General features: G+C 33.0%; 1 protein-coding gene and 1 long non-coding RNA gene across 3 annotated transcripts; one reads left to right on the top strand and one right to left on the bottom strand.

The window, feature by feature from the left end:
* Nucleotides 1-2103: 2103 nt before the first annotated feature.
* LOC120198327 lies at nt 2104-3620 on the bottom strand. Its single transcript, XR_005523358.1, has 3 exons — nt 3299-3620; nt 2425-2598; nt 2104-2341 (listed from the first exon to the last, which is right to left on the bottom strand). It is a non-coding gene; the product is annotated as an uncharacterized LOC120198327 (long non-coding RNA).
* A 3030-nt stretch (nt 3621-6650) lies between these two features.
* On the top strand, nt 6651-13969 carry LOC120197962 (glycerophosphodiester phosphodiesterase GDPDL1-like). 2 transcript variants are annotated; one of them, XM_039199362.1, is made up of 9 exons: nt 6651-6916; nt 9073-9366; nt 9822-9937; nt 10063-10570; nt 11032-11070; nt 11211-11492; nt 11908-12050; nt 12735-13215; nt 13315-13969. In XM_039199362.1, exons 1-9 carry the CDS (start codon nt 6796-6798, stop codon nt 13614-13616), a joined length of 2286 nt encoding a protein of 761 aa, XP_039055293.1. In that variant the 5' UTR covers nt 6651-6795; the 3' UTR covers nt 13617-13969. The 2 variants fall into 2 exon arrangements, with proteins under 2 accessions (XP_039055293.1, XP_039055292.1); XM_039199361.1 differs by having other exon boundaries at nt 6652-6916; nt 11208-11492.
* Nucleotides 13970-14212: the final 243 nt, after the last annotated feature.

The raw sequence follows: 14212 nt of genomic DNA, 5'->3' as shown, positions 1-14212 counted from the left end.
AGAGGAAGATAAAAGGAAGAAAGGATCAATTTTTTCCTCTAAGAAGAGCAAAGTGAAAAGAGAGAAATGAGAATTAGCTATTACCTTAAAGACAGCATACAGAAAGACCAGGCTTTGAAACAGATTTGATCCTGTTATGAATTGGGTTTTCTGGAGAGTATTGTCAGCCGAATGCAGTCGCTTGATTGTTTGACACGTCAACAAAGTTGTGTGGACACGTGTGAATGTAGGGCGCTAGGTGGAATTTGGGATCTTTTGCAGCTACCCTTCGATAAATTTATTGTAGTTACAAAATTATTTGGAAGATATACCGCGGCAGTGTTAATATATGGTTAATAAAAAGTGTTATAAATTTTGTTATTATTTTTTAATATTTTTGGTAAAAAATTAGTTAAAATAATTTTATTTTTATTTAAAATATTAATATTTTTTAATATTTTCGGTAAATTGTCTAATAATAATAAAATCTGTAGAAAAAAATAATGTTTTAGGTAGCGTTTTATCGGATATATTAACAAAACCAATAAAACACCCAATAATAACAAAATCGATATAAATAATAATATTTTAGATAATTTTTTTACTATAAATGTTAAAAAATAATAACTAAACCAATAAAAAAATTTAATCGTATATTAAAGCTGTCGCACGTAAGACTTTCTCCAAATTATCAGTCCACAATATAAATAAAAAATAATTTTTCAAGCAAACTTTAATATATTCTTAATTTTTCATTTTTTGCAGTAAATATTTTTTATAAAATATATAATTAATCAAATAATTTCACTTTTTTCACGTTGAATATATATCTCTTTTCCTCATAAAGTAAAATATATTATAAAAAATAATAAATATTTAAATATATATTCAATATCACATTCTCTTATACAGTATATTAATAACAATCTGAATCAAACTGAACTTAATGGATCCTAATTACGCTCTTTTATATATAAATAAATAATAAAAAACTTAATCAATAAGTTAGTAGAGCACAAGACTCTTAATTTTAGGGTTGTGGGATCGAGTCCCACGGAGGGTATTTTATAATTTGGAGGTCTCCTATGGAAGCTAGTCTCAACCTGACGTTGGGGGCAGCCTACTATTATACTCCCCTTACCCCATTACATATGGGAATAAGAGTCGACTAATTTTTACATGAAATAATAGTTGAAGAAAAAGTAAAAAATTAAATCTATTATAGGCTGTGGACCAAAAGGACTTTGATGACGAAGCAGCCACCAGACTATATGGCCCGAATTCTTTATTGCATGACATTGATATTGTCAAAAGATTATATTATTTTAAAAATATATATAAATATAATGGTCAAAATATGAAATGACCATCAAGCTCAGTTAGTAGAGCACAAGGTTCTTAATCTTGAGATCGTGGGATCGAGTCATATGAAGGATATTTCATAACTTAGAGGTCTCCTACGGAAGCTGCTTTCAACCTAGTGTTAGGGGCAACCTACTATCTTACCTCTCCTTACCCCATTATATATGGAAACAAGGGACAACTATAATGGTCAAAATATGTTTGTAACATTTAAAAATTAATCTCTCCATTTCTATTTTTAAAATTTTAGTTAATGACTTCTAAACTAATATTTTTTATTTAAAAATATCACATCAATAAATTTAATAGGGTATCTATACGACTTCGGCAATTAAATTTATTTTTTAAACCTAAAAGCAAATGAATTTGATTTTTAAAAATAAAAGTAAGATGATTAGACTTTAAATATATAAAAATATAGAGACTTAGATCTTATTATAACCAAATATTATATTAATTTAAGATTGAAAACTATGGTTTAGTTAATTCCTGAAAAGAGAAGTTGCCGAAATCTGGGAAATGGGTGGTCCCTTTATCCCCTCCCAATCATTTATATTATTACTTATATAAAATTATTTTAGAATTTCAAAACATCTTTTTATATATTTGACCAATAATATATTTTTATGTTAACACTTTTATTAGTGACAATATAATCTTTTATAATTAAATTGTTTTTTATTAAATGAATGATATTCACTAATATTTAGAATTTTTTAACAAATTGAAGCTATGTAATGCCTTTATTTATTGTGGGCACAGTATACCATGTGATGTTACGTAGTGTTCAGACACTTATTTCGTTTGACAAGTAGCCACCGACCGAACCGACAATGTTCTTTCTGTTAATCCAAATCCTGGCAAAAGATTATTGATATTTTTATTTAAATACCCTAAAGATTATTGATCTTTTGAATCGCGTTGAAGAGAGCAACTGATGTTGTATCATTCATTCACTACTCCTCCGAAGACTAGAAGGATTTTCATATTGATGAAGAACCTATAAGGAAGTTATCGAATCTAAAAACCTCGCCCCGTGAAATAATAAGCAAAAACAATACAGAAAACTGCAAATCTACTAACCTGTAATGTACGAACTGTATCAGTTGATGAGAAAATAGTTCCCACTGCTGAAACAGAACAGCATGGAAGAAATTAATCCGGAATCTGGATATTAGTCGACAACAGAACACCATTAATAATATTCTCGTGGAGTCCAACCACCAAATCCTAGCTTGGGAAACAGCCACCAATTGCCTAGGAGAAGAGCGTCATCCATGAACTTTTAATAAACTTTAACGAAACACACCAAACAAATATGTAGGAGTGTAAACCAACGTATCATTCTATAAATTGGTAGTATAATATTGGTTTATTAAGTTAAATAAATAAGTATGAATAAAATTTTATATTCTTCTAATAAACGAACAAACACGAATGGATATATATTAAGTTTGTCTATGTTTACAAACAAACTTATTTGAAAGTTCTTTTACTCGGTTTTTCTTTTTCTTTTATATTTTAAAGGTCGGAATTAAATTAGACATAGTGTGAATTTTGGAGTGCAAATTATAAAGTCTAAATATATATAAATAAATATGTCCACAAGTATTAAACGGACATATAAACAAAAATATTTGTGAATGTTAAATAAATCGAACACAGATATTTTTAAAAACAAAAATAAATGAACACGAATATAGCATTAAAAGTTTAAATAAATATGAATCAAACATGAACACTTTTAAAAATAAATACCACAAACGAACCTTGTTCGTTCAAAACCGTCCATTTACATCACCATGAAATATGCAAAAAGATAAAGTAAAGCACAGCCTATATGGAATCAAAATCACCGACTGTAACTTAACAATCGCGGAAGAGATTAAAACAGCGATCACTCTGAACAGCACCATGGTTATAAAGTTAAATTCTAAAAGAACTGCTTCTTCTTCACCTGAAATCTGCAAGCAGGGCAGCAAACAATGAAGTTCAGCCGGTTTCGAAATCCAAGTTAATTCAACAGACATTCGAAGCCGATTTTACCCTGCATTGAATATAATAGGGGGAAGGATATAAATGAAGAACAATTCTTCATCGAATCTTAGGATGGGAGAGCATTTTCCTTTGCTCAATAATAAGATGTCATTTAGACCAAAACACAGGCAGAGAAATGACAGAGAAGGAAGTTTACAATTATGATTGCAGTGATTGATTCCTTGACCTATCGGTTCTCTTCAAGCAAATGTCCAATGATTAAACACAGGCAGAGAATTGCCACAAACAATGAAACGGGCACCACCTTCTCATGCTGATCGAATCCATTGACTCGTTCAAAATCACAAAATGATAAACACAACTTGCCAAATCTTTCAATTTCACCAACAATTTCATCCACTTTGTGTGTACCAGCTTACGAATCTCAAGTCATTTCATTTTCACGTGTCGTGGGATCCTACGTAACAACGTGATCATTTTGCGCGTTCCGATGCTAGTGGCAACCAATGACTCGTTCAACCATCAACAACCTGCTCTTGCTGATCGAATCCATTGACTCGTTCAAAATCACAAAGTGGTAAACACAACTTACCAAATCTTTCAATTTCACCATCAACAATTGCATCCACTTTGTGTATACCAGCTTACGAATCTCAAATCATTTCATTTTCACGTGTGGTGGGATCCTACGTAGCAACGTGATCATTTTGCGCCTTCCGATGCTAGTGGCAACCATTGAGATATTCCCACGTGGGAACATGCCATGTTGGCAACACTCCATTTGTGGACCCCATTATCTAGCTGTCATCCGGATAGAAAAAACTCGGTTCCCCCCAAGGCCCCCCCGCTTTCAGACTCAGATGCTGGCTCAGTGGCTCGAATTGGAGAGGGGTCGAGCCGATGGGTCCGGTTTAATTCATTCACTGGGTGGGAGGGGGGTCTGGTCTGCTCATTGGTCCCGGCCTGATCATGACATTTTTACAATAATTGTTATTGGTTTATGATTTTCATGAAATTTCAGGCCATCATGATTGACAGTTGAGAAAAACATTTACTGACAAGTCTGATTCAAGTTTTTCTTTATGTCATAATTGCTATGTATAATTTCATTGTTTTATAGGTATATTATGCAGTTAGTCACTTGACTCTTTTTGTGTTTCTTCTTTAGTCACTTAATTTAAAAAATATATATTTTACCGTCCAACTTTTGAATTTTAACTTTTTGGTCAACCAATCGTTAAGTGTCTGACATCATTTATTTTTTTCTGGTAAATTTATGAAAAAAACACCTTGAAAACTTTCCTAGCTAACTCAATTTTCGGACTCTCCATTTGATTTATTGGTGTTAGAATATTTTTTCCCAATTTGAATGATATAGAAATCGATAAAGTTAAGTGATGTCACCATAAGATAATGTCATATCATTATTGAAAAAATAAAAAAAATTCACATCAACAATATTATGTATGATTTTCAAAAAAAAAAAGAGTGACCAAAAGAGATATGCAAAAATAGGTGTTGACTAATTACATAGTTTACCCTTGATTAAAATCATAATTTAACAATTAAAATAAATGTTTTTAACTACGTATAAACTATACAATTATTTTATAACAAATGGAATTTAAAATATATAATTAATAATCTTTACCAAGATGAGTAATTAATTACTAGTAGTATTTGACATATATTTTTAATAAATTGAAACGATTATAATATAATATTTGTTCAAAACTTTCTTAATCAATTGATAATTTACACACATCTTACAGACGTAACTGTTCGAGCCCAAAACCTCTGGGAAGAATTACATTCCTTTGTACCACTTAGCCAACTAGATGAGTTCTATTTAATATATACTTAGTAAAAAAACCAGTTAGAAAGACCTATTTTAGAACAAAGTTCAAATAAATGGACTAAAGTAACCATATACCATTTAAAGAAAGCAATAAATATCGTGAAAGCTGCATATATCACTGTTAAATTTATCTTCTCCAGGGATATTTTTTTTAATTTATATTGATTTAAATTATATAAAATACTGATGAATAAAATTATTATATTTATTATAAAAATATTATAACTTCTAACATTTAACCTTAACCATTAAATTACATTTATCTAATAATTTCATAGAACTCATGAGAACTTTACAAAACTTTTAGCCAGATCTCTCTCCACACACACGCACATATATATAAGAAGGTTCTCAACTACTATTTTTTATTACTTCCAACTACCATCAACCGGAAAGGAAAATCACATGCAATTTTAAATTTATTATTATTGTAATAATCTTTTTCAGTAAAGGTTTAATTATGAATTGCATCATTCTACTTTAGCTTACAATGAAACCTTAGTCCATCTACTTTAGTTTGCTGTAATTTAGTTCTTAAACTTTATGAAATTAGGAAAACCAGTTTTGTTATTGGTAAACACAAACTTGAACAGTTGATTTTTTTAATTCTTTGTTTATAAATTTTAAAATTGTCAAGTTTTATTAACTTTTTGCATATAAATTATTAAATTGTAACTTTAAGTTCAAAACTAGGAGTGTGCAAATTTCGACTCGACTTGAAAAATTGATATTTTTGACTCGTCTCGAGTTGATTTCGAATTGTAATTTCATAAATAAGATTCAAAAAAATTTAAGTTAAGTAGAGTTATAAAACACAACTTCAATAACTCGAATTTTTTTTACAAATAGTGGATTAGTTTTTAAGTTTGACTAGAGTCTTTTGATTATATAAGATATATGTATATCATATACGAAAAAAATATGAAGAAATATATATGTATTGCATATAATTATAAAAACATATTTTAATTGTGATAAAATAATATCATAATATTATAAGTATTTACAAATAAATTTAAATAGAAACTCAAAAACTCGACTCGAAAAAATTTCAAATTAAGTTTTAGTTATAAAATAAGACTCATCAATTCAAATAACTCGAAATTTTTTAACTTGATTCTACTTGAGCGTTGACCCTTATTCAAAAGTACTCTACAAACAAATTTTTTTATCTTTATACTAAAAAATATTTTTAAACATATTTTTTCTAAAATTAATTATTTAATATAATTTCAAAATATTTTTATTTTAAAATATTTTTTCAAACCCAATATTAAAGGAACCTTAAGCATTATCCCACAGCTTCAGGGGAAAAAAGGCTGCATAAAGCCAATAAATTTCCTTAGACCGGTTTCGGTTCGGGAGACACTCGTTTAATTAACTATAAATCATCATTAAATAATTTACTTATTTAAAAGTGAAAGAAGTATAAATATTGAAACCAACAAAAAGCCAGCCTAAAAGTTCAGTATTTTTCTCTCTTAAATAATTCAATTTTTCTCCATCTAAATTTTGTACGGTTAACGACGGGAGGGAGTGACCGGCGGCGGAGATCAGTGGCGGAGCTGAGCTTTCAGTGGAGAAGATATTTTCTGGCAATGGGAAGCTTACGTGACATTTCGGTTGCCATTTTTGTAGTTCAAGCTCTGTTAGCTACAGTAGTTTTGGTTTCAGCTCAAGGATCTACTACTGCTCGTCCTCGTTGGCAGACTTTAAGCGGTGCGTCTCTCTTTAGAGTTCTTTTTTTTTTCTAAATCAGTTAAATGGAGTGGTTTTTTTAGCTAGATTTTTTGTTTTATTGCTGATAAAGACATGAAATGTTGGGAAAGCAGCTTGTTGAGCCGGATGCATTTTCGATTTTTCTTTTGTTTCGCGTAATTGTTAGTTATTTTTTGTTTGATTTACTCGAAAGGGAAGTAAATGATGGGAGAATTGCCCATGCTAAGCTTAGTTTGAGCTGCTCGAGCCTTTTTTTAGATTTAGTAGGAACCAAAACGATGAAGATGTAGAAGTATGCATAGAATGACACGTTATCCCATTAAATGATTATTTCAAGTACCTAGGGTCTATGATACATAGGTGTGGATGACGACGTTACACACCGTATTAAGGTATGGAGGGCTGCTATTGGAGTTTTGTATGACAAGAAGGTGCCTCTAAAACTTAAGGAAAAATTTTATAGAATGGCAATAAGACCAGCGCTACTGTATGGATCAGAATGTTGAGCATTCAAGAAGGATCACGTAAGGAGGATGGATGTCGTAGAAATGAGAATACTTCGATGGGCATGTGGTAGGACTCTGTGGGACATGACACCAAACTCTGCTATTAGGATGTTCTTGGGGTGGTGCATGTATCCGAAAAATTGAGGGAGGGAAGACTACGGTGGTTTGGACATGTTCTTAGGCGACAACCGTCGGATGCGGTCAGGAGGGTAGAGTCGATTACAGTCGACGGTGCCAGAAGGAGAGGACGACCAAGGCAGAAGTGGGAAGACTGCTTGAGATCTGATTTGAAGGATTTAGCCCTTACCGAAGACATGACCTCTGATAGGAAATTATGGAGACTTAAGACCAGGGTAGCCGAGTAGTGCGGGTCACATCCGTAGGGTGTATCATCTCTGTCTTCTTTTAATATCTTTGTAATAATTTACATGACTTTTACTTTTTATACGTTTCTGTCAATGGAAATTATGGAGGCTTAGAACTAGGGTAGCGGAGTAGTGTTGCCTTTGTTTAGGTTTTAACCCATTTTATTTATTCATTTTCGTAGCTTGCTATCGTTGACTTCTGTGTATCATTCTCTTCATGTTTCTTCTTTTTAAATTTTGTCGGGTCTTACGTTTCTGTCTATTGCAGAGATTTTTATACAGGGATTTATTTGCAGGGATTACTTCCCATTTATAGACGTGCATATTGAAGACTGCATTATTAACACTGTTCAACTATGTATTTATTTATTTAACTATACATGCATTGCATTTTATCTTTATTTTTAATTTCTGACTGTCGGAGGTTTTCCTCAGAAGCTGCTTTCAACCTTGCGTTGGGGCAGCCTACTACCCTATCTCCCCCTTACCCCAGTGTATATGGGAATAGGTTTTTGTTGTTGTTGTTGTAAGAGAGTGGAGTGAATAAAGAGAAATTTTCATTTTTCTAAATAAAAAAAAAGGCGCTTGTCAAGTGAGAGAAAATTCATACTTTAATGATTTCCAACTTCCAAGCTTCTCAAAATGTAAACATTTTACTTTTTTTCTTATAAAAACAAAAAACAAAACAAAAGTCACTCTCTCTTTTTTGATATTTGATAATTTGAAATTTAGTTATTTTTAATTTGGTTTCATAGGAAGTGCATGAATTAGAAGGAAAAAAAGATATAAATTTTCACTATCAAATTCAATTGCAAGTAACTTTTTTTAGTCAATTTAACGTTCATTATTTCAGGTCTCCTTGAAATGTAGGCCTTTTTTTTAGTATTTCATTTATTTGCTAGTACATATTTTCATTTTCTGTTCACTGGAAAATTGAACAAATTGATAAGAAATGCGGCTACAAGTCTTTCCTGATTTATTTCTGTGAATACTTTTGCTTTCTACTTTGACTCTTCTTTCTTATATTAGAATTAGTCTTCTTCTTCGTTGGAAGTTTGGCATTTTTCTCTCTACCTAAGAGCTTGAGCTTCCTCCTCCATCTTCTACGGAGAAAACTATCTTCAGGAGCAGTTTAAGCTACAACATGACTACATTTAAATCTATAGATACATAAAAGCATTTAACATTAGCATCCATAGCAGAAAAAAAGTTTTGTAAAGTTCATCTCACTTTTTAATTTTTCAATTGTTTAATAATCTTATATTGTTTTGTGTGCTTTTTTCAGGGGATGCGCCCTTTGTCGTAGCACGTGGTGGATTTTCTGGAATATTTGCAGACTCCAGTTTTGGAGCTTATAGTTTGGCTTTGATGACGGGTCCTTCTGATGTGATCTTATGGTGTGATGTGCAGTTAACAAAAGATGGAGCTGGAATTTGCTTTCCTGATCTTAAGCTAGATAATAATTCTAACATTGCTTCTGTTTTCAATGATAAACCAAAGACTTACCTTGTTAATGGGGTCTCTACCAAGGGATTATTTTCTATTGATTACACTCTCAAGGATCTTGGAAATGTCATTTGTAAGTTCAGCTCACAGTTTGTCTCCCTTTTTTTGGGTCACCATCAATGCTCACAACCTTTCATTCATTACTGTTGCCGTTGTTGTTGCATTCTCTTTATTACCATCATCTTCAAAAACTTTGCTTGATAGATAGTTAATGAACTTGTGAGTTTCATGCTCATCTTACTGGTGTCAAAATTAGTTTTTGGTTTTGAACCATAAAATAATAACTCATTTCCTAACCACTAAACCTAATTCAGGTAATTTTACAACCAATCGGGTACCTAATTCTGAACTTTGATATGATACTGCTAGCTTCCACGTCAACATTATTACCTATAGACGTTCAGCATCTGTTTTGATAGGTTTGCTTGGTTTGACTTGCTCTGAAATGTACCAGTAGTAAATTCTTCATTGCTTTCTGCTACTTGTTTTATGTGCTATATTCTAATGTGTTATTTGTTATCCGGACAGTCAATCAAGGTGTCTATTCTCGAACAAATAAGTTTGATGGCCAGAATTACCTAATTATGACTGTTCTGGATACCTACACTCAATTGAAACCACTTGGTTTTTGGTTGAATATTCAGGTAAGGTTTTTTCAGTTCTTAATAATACCTTCTTACTTTTTCCCTCGTCTTTTCTATCCCCTTGTTAAATTAGTGTAACTTCATCTTCCTGTTTTTGTATATATATTTGACTCTCTATTTTGTAGCATGATGCGTTCTATGCACAGCAAAACTTGAGGATGAGAAGCTTTCTACTTTCCGTAATTAGAAATGCATCTGTCACTATTGACTATATTTCGTCACCAGAGGTGGCTTTCTTGCAAAATATTGCTCCAATTTTCCGAAGAAGTGCAACAAAGTTTGTCTTCCGGTTTCTAGGACCAGAGGATGTGGAGCCTTCAACCAATCAGACCTATGATTCTCTCTCGAAAAATCTCACATTTATCAAGACGTTTGCCTCTGGAATCATTGTACCCAAGTCTTATATATGGCCTGTAGATGGAGGCCTTTACTTGCAACCTCCTACCTCTATTGTCTTGGATGCTCACAAAGAAGGGCTAGAAGTTTTTGCATCGGAATTTTATAATGATATTCCATTTAGCTTCAATTACTCATATGATCCAGTGGCAGAGTACCTTCAATTTGTTGACAATGGTATATTCTCTGTTGATGGGGTGATATCCGACTTCCCAATAACTCCATCAGCAGCTATAGGTAAGTTGTATACAGGTTTATGCATTGTGAATCCCTGGGGAAAAAAATTGACACCTTAAGCTGATTTATACTTTTAAACTTAAATCATGGTCAAATTTCATTATATTCTTGAAGATTGTTACTCGTCCCCATGACTTGCTTTGCCATTTTTCAAGTCTCTTCGAGTTCTTTGTGCAAATTAAGGAGTATATCCCACGTCACCTAATAATCTTGCACTTGTTGATACTTTTCTCCATGTTTTCCTCCTGCCATAGTTTCATCATATAATTAAGAGGTTGAAGTTAGATGTCTGCCTTTTCTCTCGTTACTCTCTTCGTCTGACATTCTTTACAGTCTACACAAAACTTAGTCTGATTATTGAAAGAAAGGTTGCCTTAATTTACCAGATGCCTGTCTTTTGCTTTCACTGAATATGAACCTCTTTTTTTTGGTTAGATGCTGACATTTGTTTCGCATTGCAGATTGTTTTGCTCACCTAGGAAAAAATGCTACAAAACAAGGTATGTAATTATAGAATGCTACTGACCAAAAGACCTTATACACACACACATACTCACTGAGGGTTGGTAGTAATGGACATATGATTATGTGTTTTAAGGTTCCTCATAAACTATTTTATTTTTTTGGCATGCTACAGTGGACCTTTTGGTCATCTCAAATAATGGAGCAAGTGGAGACTATCCTGGTTGTACTGACATGGCATATGCAAAAGCAATTCAAGATGGTGTAGATGTACTTGACTGTCCTGTTCAAATGACAAAGGATGGAACACCTATTTGCTTGGGCACTATAAATCTCATAGATAGTACTACAGTTACTCAATCAGGTTTTAGCAATCTTACAACAACTATTCCAGAGGTTATGCAGGGCAGTGGAATCTTTACCTTCAACCTGGCATGGAGTGATATTAAAACCTTGAAACGTATGTTGGGTTTATTTCTAATTTGCTTTTTTCTTACTGTACTGAATTGTTTTCTTTTTTTCTTCTTCTGTAGTGGGTGGGATGTATCTAGATTATAGAATTTTTGGTCTTTTTATAAAATAAAAGTTGTCTGACTCAATATTGATTGAAGTGTGTACATTTCATTGACTAGGTTTGTAAGATATATGGTCTTTCTGTGCTTGAAACATTTTTAGCCATCTTGTGAATAATACCCAGCTTTGGGATGTAATGTGTCCTTGCATACAGTAATTATGTCAGTTTTATTTAAATTGCCCTATCATCTAAATCTGTGTTTCAGTTGCAGAGTTTCAGTTGGTTTGTTGTTTCTTTGATAGATATAATTGGCATTAGCTTGTTGTCAGCCTATTTTAATCTATCATTACTTCACCTGCAGCTGTGATATCAAGCCCACAATCACAGTACAAATTGTTTCGGAATCCGAAGTTCAGAAATGCTGGGAACTTCTTAACGTTATCTGACTTTTTAAGCATGGCAAAAAATGTTAGCTCTCTTCATGGTATCTTAATTGGCATAGAGGTCAGTTCTTGCCATTCTATATTTTCCTCAGTTTATTGCCTTCTGATGGTGTTAATAGATTAGGCACAGTGACTCAACTCATGAATAATGGCTATTGTTTTCTGTTGTGCCATATTGGAACTGTTAGCATGATATCTTAATTATAGTGAGAAACATATCAGACTGAATCATATTCTTATATGGCAGCTGTGGGTTATGCCGTGTGGAATATACTGAGCTGAATGATCAAAGAAATTCTAAAACCTTTAATGTTCATCTTAATTGAATATCACTCGAGATTTGAAAACCATTCTCTTGTTTTTCAAAGCGCTAAAGTACATTACTCCTATCTCATAATTAAGTTACTTTGTAAAATAATGTTGACAGAAACAAGAAGGCTATCTTCCAATGGCATAGATACTGAGCAGAGTAATCTTCATGACGTTTTCCCTTATATGTGTTGCAACTTGCAATTGTCTAAGTACATTCTTCGAAATTCTGTAACTAAATCTCCTATTGTCTTTTCTCTTCCTGATGATTGAAAATTTTCCGTCTCCTGAAACCCCTAGCTGCTTAAAATCTTTGTTAATGTTCATTGTCCCTGCTAGCTATGAATTCTGTATATTTGTATTTCAATTGGTTTCCTCTTTAACAACATGTTCTTCTGAAGATTTCCGACAGTTCCGACTTGTTTCTTCCTTTCAGAATGCTCCTTACCTTGCAAAGCAGGGATTTGGTGTAACTGATGCAGTGCTTGATGCCTTGAGCAAAGCTGGCTATGATAAGCAAACAGCTCAAAAAGTTATGATACAGTCCAGTAATAGCTGTGTTTTAATGAAGTTCAAGGGTAAAGCCAATTATCAGCTTGTCTACAAGGTTGATGAAGATATTGGCGGTGCTCAAAGTTCAACCATTGATGACATTAAGAGATTTGCCAGCGCAGTTGTCATTAGCAAGGACTCTGTGTTTCCCGAGAATTCGGCATTCCTTGCCGGTACTACAGATGTTGTACAAAGGCTACAAGCTGCTAATCTCTCTGTATTAGTTCAAACCTTCAGTAATGAGTTTACATCTCAAGCATGGGACTTCTTCTCTGATGCAACTGTTGAGATCAATACCTTCTACAGGGGAGCCGGTATAAATGGTGTCATTACAGATTTCCCAAAGACGTCTGATAGATACCGGAGTACGTGCTTACCGATTGAGTTTTGCAGATGTTAGATTGTGAAAATATAAAATCCTTTTGGCATTGGACTGCCAGATTGACGTCATAATCTTTTTGTAGAGAACCGATGCTTGAGGCGAGGCAACAAAACACCCAATTACATGAATCCTGTGGAACCTGGCGGCCTTTTACAATTAGTCACATCTGCTTACTTGCCACCAGCTGAAGCTCCAAACCCCTACCTGACTGAGGCAGATGTTGTTGAGGCTCCTTTGCCTCCTGTTGTTGCAAAAACCCCAACTTCGACTCCATCTGGTACTGCATCATCCCCAAGATCATCACCAAACGGACAGCCTAAACTCGCTGCGACTGTCATTGTACCACTTATGGCTGTGCTTCTCGCCATATATTTACTGTTTTGAAAATCTTATAAGAGTCAGTCCTGCTCTTAACCATTTTTACCCCCCTTTTCTTATAAATCTTATTGCTTGGATATGGAGTAGCTAGAAGGTTTTGGTGCAGGAATGCACTGCCGGCGGCAAAGACCGGCCTTTCTTAGTTGTCTCCGCTCCAAACAGCAGTGTTAATTCTTCCCCTTATAATTTTGTATGTATGTATGTTCATTCTTCTTGTCTAGTTTTTAGAAGCAAAGAATTCTTGATAGCTACATATGTTTAATGTACGCATTCCCTATATGATTTGTGTAGGATTTGTTTGTCATTGTTCATTTGCGTGAATTATTTATAGATTTATCAGCCTTACCCTTTAACCTCTACTGCTTCCACATTAGTCCCTCCAATCTGGTTTTATCTTTGCTTTTCTTATTTACCTTTAATCATTATTAACAACACGTACACTCTGAAGATATAACTGTTTAAATCCAAGTCCAAATCTTTTAGAAAAAATAATATTCTCTTCATTATTGAGATCACTCAATAAATTCTTATTTATGTATAATTATTAGTAAATGTAATATATATATAAAACAAATATAACGTTATTTATGATATTAGTATAT

The sequence above is a fragment of the Hibiscus syriacus genome, unplaced genomic scaffold (assembly GCF_006381635.1).
Source record: "Hibiscus syriacus cultivar Baekdansim isolate YM2019G1 unplaced genomic scaffold, ASM638163v2 tig00117056_pilon, whole genome shotgun sequence".
Classification (NCBI taxonomy): domain Eukaryota; kingdom Viridiplantae; phylum Streptophyta; class Magnoliopsida; order Malvales; family Malvaceae; genus Hibiscus; species Hibiscus syriacus.
Note: the sequence above shows the minus strand (reverse complement) of the source record. Positions and strands in the feature narration are given on the sequence as shown.